This window comes from Ctenopharyngodon idella, chromosome 5 (genome assembly GCF_019924925.1).
Source record: "Ctenopharyngodon idella isolate HZGC_01 chromosome 5, HZGC01, whole genome shotgun sequence".
Classification (NCBI taxonomy): domain Eukaryota; kingdom Metazoa; phylum Chordata; class Actinopteri; order Cypriniformes; family Xenocyprididae; genus Ctenopharyngodon; species Ctenopharyngodon idella.
This window is the reverse complement of record NC_067224.1, coordinates 26,899,709-26,906,891: the sequence shown is the minus strand read 5'-3', so window position 1 is coordinate 26,906,891 and position 7,183 is coordinate 26,899,709. Positions and strand designations below refer to the sequence as shown.

Here is a 7,183-nt window from a genome sequence, read left to right as displayed (position 1 = left end):
GAATCATGAAATCAGACAGGCACCAAAGACAATGTAAGGCAAGCCAATGTCATGTATTAAAAAAATGACATTTTATTGCTTTTGGGCAATTTCAAAAACACTGCAGTTACAGGTCACTGGAACATATAAAGCACTTGCTCCTTCTACTAAGTTCAGAAGCACCACATACTGTTGTCAAAAATATAATGTTGTTCAGAGGAAAGGAACACAGCCCCAAATTTTATAAAAACAAAAAAAACATTAACTAAAGAATAAAATTGGTTAATACTTACTGAACACCATAAACGGTGCAAAAAATCAGGCTCAGTCCAAGTAAATGACTTGTGTTACCTTCAAAAGTCAATTACTTTTACAGCTACTGACAGAAAACCAACAACAACAAAACATACATGATCAGTCCAATATTCAGCATTATGCTTTCACACTTCTGAAAACATGACCTATGTAGGAGAGGAATGAGGTCACATGACCATGATGTGTTTCCATCAAAACGAAAAAGCTTCTGCTGGAGGCCTCCAAACTATACAAAGTACAAGGCTTTATTCATACATTCATCTAGTGCAGATGAGGGGAATCATCTCATCGTGTCCAGTCAGGTAATTTGGCAATACCTATACAACATCTAAACAACAATGAGCCTCAGGTTTCCATCGCCTCCAAGTCTTTGGTGAAAGAGGCTGTGTAAGACCCAGTTGAGGGTTCAGACTCCAAGAGAGAGATATCCAACTCAGGCAGTGGAACCCGCCAGAACTGGAAGGAATTGAATGGAGAGAGGTCCTCGTCTGTGTGCATCACCTAGTGGGATATAATCAAAGCTGAACACCCAAAGCATCCACTACAGCAAGCACATGTACCAACCAAAATAAAGTTTAATAGAATATGCTAAAAGTACCTGAAAGTTTCAAAGAAAGAAAGAAAGTGTACACTGATAACATAGTGATCATGTACTGCCACCAAATGTTCATTTGCCATCATTACACAACATCCTACGGGACACCACACAGTTACACTTTGCTCTCAGGTGCTTGCACTTGTATGTTTACAACTTTACCTTGTCTCCTGCAGTCAGGTTATTTTCTTCGTCTGGCTGTTTATTTGACTCCATTTGAAGCGCGCAAGATGACCGCCGCGTGACAGGTCTACCAGCATCCTCGAATGTTCTAGACTTGCATGCGTTCTGATCTGCCAGCACTGAATCAACGCTGTTTGCAGCCACTTTTCTCGGTAGGTTGTCGGTATCCAGTGGGTCTTCGAGATACTTCGGTCTTTTCCTGCAGTGTTGTCCAACGAATGACAATAACGAGGATGTCTTAGCGTTTTGGACCACATTCACACCTACGACAGGTTTGTCGATGTTGGAGAGAGAACGAAAACTTCTTTTAATGGGGATTTCGGGAGGCAAAATGTTCTCTGCTCTCCGCTTGGTCATGTGTGCGACCTAAGTTTTCAAATTCAAAAAGGTTAAAACTTAGCCTATACAAAAGAGCGGTAAGACTTTTTTTAGTACGCAGAGGCATTCACGACAGTTGTGTCGTAAACGAAGTTGAAACGCATGTTTAAGTACAGCGCCCTCTGTGGCCAGAGAGGTCGAACAACAATAACAACGTTTATTATGTTTTATTATGCATAGTATAAAGATAAACCGTTGTGAATAATATCCATATCAACCAGAACTGTAAATGCTATAATATATTAAATAACTTCCAAATAACTAATATGAAATTTGTGTGGTGAACAATAAACAGTCTTAAAGTCTTACAACATTCATGTGTATGCAACAATATTCCAATTTCCAAAACAGTTTTATTACAATATGTACAAGATCATGAAAATCTGTTAAGTTTAAAACAACTTTATTTTAGTGCTGCCAACTATTACAATTTTGATGGCCAGCAAGTTTCCTCAGAGGGGCTGGAGTAACGGCACAAGATCCAGAGTAGACTCCATGAATATGATTTTAGACATGGAAACTGTGATAATGTAAACAACTGCAAGAAAAACACTGAAACGTATGTGTGGAGTGACAAGCGCCATTAGTAAGATGTGAAGTAGCACCCGGAACCTGAGGAATATGACTGCAAAGCAATGCACCAAAACATGACATTTTTGGTAAATATCTGAAATAATTCAGTATATAATAAAGCTCCAGTCCTATTGTATTACAATGAATTTGCTATAATGCTGACATTCATGATTAAAATCATCAGTTTATTATTTGGGCCATTTGTCTGTGAATTCATCCAGCCTTCTAAACGTCATGTTGAGTTTCTTGTCTGTAAAGTATCCTCAATCTGATCATCTTTAGGTGTCTGATCTCCATTGACCAACTGTTCTGCAGGTTTTCGTACGATAAAAAAGACACAGTCGTAAAGGTACTTGAGCATGGAGCGATCGTTCTCTGTGTATGTGCTGGGAACAGACTGTCTCTCAAACTGTGGGGAAAAAAATACAGTAATACAGTTTATAACAGTATTACTGTTAATAGTAATTTAAACAGTTGATAATTAACCATTTACCTCCAGGACAAATCCATATTTTAAAAGGACAGCCTTTATGTCCTCATAGCTCAGCTCAATGGACAATTCATTAGCCATATTCTCATAGTGGTAAAGTAGTGGACCTTTGAGAACAAATACAAAAAAAAAAAAATTTCAACCACACCTGTTTTGAGCCTTTCATATGTAGATAACATCTGACTATGAATGATTAAGATTATACAGAATATGACTTACCCAAATTTATCCAGACACCACCAGGTTTTAGAATAGTCCAGATGGTTTCAATGTAATCAAGAACATTGTGGGCAGTGTCAATGAAGAAACAAGTAGCAACACAATCCCACATTTCTGTACAGGAGATAAAACTTCAAATGTTCAAGGTTTTTATCTGTCCCTGTCTTCATTTAAGAGCAATATATAAATTTGTTGATGTTTATAAAAAGCAAAAATCCAAAAAAAAACTCACCAGGGTCATTGTATACTTCCTGGAAGTCTCCAGCAACCATAGAGAAGTCTGAGTCTGCTGGAAGACTCTGTGGATTGACATCAGGAAAGGACACGGGTCTTGTTTGATCTGAGGACATTTTGTTATTACTGAACTGATGAATCCAGGGATACAGAGTCAAAGCATTCTCCTCATCACACCTAAGAGACAAAATATCAGTTAGTTTCCTCTTTACTACAGATGTCATATACCATTCTGACTGTTTGATTCAAATTTACTGTCTATGTCATGTGCACTGTCCTAGAAGTCAAAGAAGTTCAACCAGGAATAAAAGTATTCTATACCATAAAGTATAGTATACTTTACCTTATCCTCTAAATTACACAACATGTCACTAATAATAAAGAGAGGCCGTTCCCCAAATTTAGAGGATATTATTTCAACATGTTTTTGAGACCAAGAGAGAAACATAATAAATTTAAAATATACATGCAATATTTATGTGAACGGTATTGCTTAAATTTTGAAGATGTTAATGTGTTGTACCTATTCAGAACAAAATTAGAGGAGAAGAGCATGAAGAAACTCCACTCGTTGCCTTGGCACGAATAGCCCAGACGAGCGATTTCCCATGCAAGTCGACCTAGACCGGACCCGGGCACTAACACTCTGACCTGGGACACATCACTGTAGAAAGAAATATAACTAATTTCTTTCTAATTTATAAATCAATATAAATTGAGCCCCTTTGATACAACAGACATATATGAATTAATTTAAATTGATTTAATCAACAGAAATTTTTCCAAAAAAAAAAGTTTGGGTCAATATTTTTATTCAGCAAGGGTGCATTAAATTGATCAAGAGTACAAAAGATATCTATATCCAATAAATGCTGTTGTTTTGAAATTTCTATTCATCAAAGAATCCTTAAAAAAAATACATCAGACGGTTTTCACAAAAATTCTAAGCAGCACAACTGTTTTTAACACTGATAATAGTAAGAAATATTTCTTGAGCACCAAATCAGCATATTAGAATGATTTCTGAAGGATCATGTGACACTGAAGACTGGAGTAATACATTTTAAAATATATTCAAATAGAAAAATGTTATTTTAAATTGTAATAATATTTCACAACATTACTGTTTCACTGTATTTTTGGTCAAATAAATACAGCCCTGGTGAGCATAAGTTCTTTCAAAAACATTCCAAAAATTTTACTGACTCCAAACTTTTGAACAGTAGTGTATATACAGTACATACTGCACATACACCTTAAACTTAGACAGTAGACCATATACTTGCTTCAGAATGCCACAGAATGACATATTCATCAAAGTATATTTACCACTGTTCAGGAGGAAACAGTCTCTGGATCTCATCTATAATAGGTTTATAGCAGCTGTCCCTTTCAGCCTTTCCTGCTTCACTCCAGTCACGGACAAACTGCTTAATGGTTGACTTCAGCTTGTCCATGTCAAAAGTTGAGGATGGCCGTACTTTCCTTGGCTCACCCTTTGAAAAGCAACAAAACAGATTAAATTACTTACTACTACACTTTTGTCATCACAACAACAAAATGAAAAAATACAACATTATTAATTGTAAGACCTACTGATTGCAACCTACATCCTGTCCATATTCCATGTTCTCAAACATATCGAGGCAGTTGTTCACTATGGCCTGCAGCACCTCTTGGTTTCGGTCGACACAGTAGCGGATCTTGCTCAGATTGGGCAAGAAGTTTGTCAAAAGTTGCTGGTGGTGATCTGGAAGGCATCGGAACTGCCGCTCGGCTCGATTCACTCGTTCATGAACGTGAATTCTGAACACAGTGGGAGACACAATATATATGGACAGAGGAAAAAGTAAATTAAAGGTAATTTATATATAAATTAAAGGTTTTATATATATATATATATATATATATATATATATATATATATATATAACCTTATACAGTGTGTAATATATATATATATATATATATATATATGCCTTTCTATACAGTGTGTAATACATACATATACATATATATATATATATAACCTTATACAGTGTGTAATATATATATATATATATATATATATATGCCTTTCTATACAGTGTGTAATACATACATATACATATATATATATAATGTATATATATATATATATATATATCACCTTATACAGTGTGTAATATATATATATATACATACATAAATATATATATATATATATATATATGCCTTTCTATACAGTGTGTAATACATACATATATACATATATATATATATATATATATATATATATATATATATATATATATATATATATACATACATATATATGTATATATATATATATATATATATATATATATATATGTATGTATTACACACTGTATAGAAAGGCATATATATATATATATATTTATGTATGTATATATATATATATTACACACTGTATAAGGTGATTATATATATATATATATATATATATGCGCCTTTCTATACAGTGTGTAATACATACATATACATATATATATATATATATATATATATATATGTATATATGTATGTATTACACACTGTATAGAAAGGCATATATATATATATATATATATATATTTATGTATGTATATATATATATATTACACACTGTATAAGGTGATATATATATATATATATATGCGCCTTTCTATACAGTGTGTAATACATACATATACATATATATATATAATGTATATATATATATATATATATATCACCTTATACAGTGTGTAATATATATATATATACATACATAAATATATATATATATATATATATATGCCTTTCTATACAGTGTGTAATACATACATATATATATATATATATATATATATATATGTATGTATTACACACTGTATAGAAAGGCATATATATATATATATATTTATGTATGTATATATATATATATTACACACTGTATAAGGTGATATATATATATATATATATATATATATATATATATATATATATATATATATATATATGCGCCTTTCTATACAGTGTGTAATACATACATATACATATATATTTATATATATATATATATATATATATATATATACATACATATATATGTATATATATATATATATATATATATATATACATACATATATATGTATATATATATATATATATATATATATATCACCTTATACAGTGTGTAATATATATATATGCCTTTCTATACAGTGTGTAATACATACATATATACATACATACATATATATACATATACATATATATATATATATATTACACACTGTATAGAAAGAGAGAGAGAGTAAGAATTTTATTTAAAAAATAAATAAATAAATAAATCTGGACTTCAATTGAAGGCGCCACAGGCGTTATTTTACATTTCAAATCAAAATGTATTAGAAGTGGAGATCAAAAACAGAATTCTATGCGGATATTTTCATGCTCTGGCATGTTCAAAATTAAAGCGCAAAACAGTGGCTCGTCTTGTGTTGGTGTTGAGCAGATGGGATGCTCCAGCAATGTTTACCTGTAGTATTTAAACGCGTTTATGACATTCCAGAAATGCTGTCTCTCTAATTGCGCCTCTTCCTCTGGTGAACATTTAATCCTGTCCCGATAGTTGGAAAATACCTCTGGTTTGGAAGCTGCTACTGTTTCATCCTTGCCGTCAGCCATTGCCGTACACTGTAGGCATAAGTAATCGACAATCGGCAACATAACTGAATACAGGAAGGGTAATGGAACCTGCACAGTCGATTTGTAGGTTCACTGATCGATTCGCTAGTTTGTTGTGTGGTGACAACTACAGTCACTGTGAAAAGAAACTTTGTTTATAAATGATCTGTTTTTGTGTAATGTAAAACTAAACAAAAACAGCTCTGTATTTAGGATGACATACAACAACACAAGTAGCCTATGTTTTGTATCAGTGATAACGAATATAGCAGTGCAAGAGAGTGAAATGTTTGTATCGTGTAAATAAATAAATAACTGTAATGATTTCTGCAACACATGTAAAGTTGGAACTACCTTTGTCTGGGATCAAAATCACCATTTTAAACATGCATTGTGCAAATACAAAGTCTGAAATTGAAATAAAATGAAGGAAATTTGTCGTAATATATTTAAGCAGACATTCTGTCAGTACCAAAATTGTAGACCTATAGTTGCTAGAAGCACTTTTTCCCCTTCATTTGGAACAGCATTGGCTGCAATGT

General features: G+C 32.4%; 2 protein-coding genes across 2 annotated transcripts; both read right to left on the bottom strand.

The window, feature by feature from the left end:
* Positions 1–58: 58 nt before the first annotated feature.
* On the bottom strand, positions 59–1,650 carry wu:fa19b12 (uncharacterized protein LOC560551 homolog). Its single transcript, XM_051893647.1, has 2 exons — positions 1,052–1,650; positions 59–795 (listed from the first exon to the last, which is right to left on the bottom strand). The coding sequence occupies exons 1-2, from the start codon at positions 1,427–1,429 to the stop codon at positions 640–642; spliced, it is 534 nt and encodes a 177-aa protein (XP_051749607.1). The 5' UTR covers positions 1,430–1,650; the 3' UTR covers positions 59–639.
* A 133-nt stretch (positions 1,651–1,783) lies between these two features.
* Positions 1,784–6,678, bottom strand: carnmt1 (carnosine N-methyltransferase 1). The gene is made up of 8 exons (XM_051893646.1): positions 6,493–6,678; positions 4,577–4,772; positions 4,296–4,462; positions 3,490–3,630; positions 2,965–3,143; positions 2,733–2,846; positions 2,517–2,620; positions 1,784–2,432 (listed from the first exon to the last, which is right to left on the bottom strand). The coding sequence occupies exons 1-8, from the start codon at positions 6,639–6,641 to the stop codon at positions 2,256–2,258; spliced, it is 1,227 nt and encodes a 408-aa protein (XP_051749606.1). The 5' UTR covers positions 6,642–6,678; the 3' UTR covers positions 1,784–2,255.
* Positions 6,679–7,183: the final 505 nt, after the last annotated feature.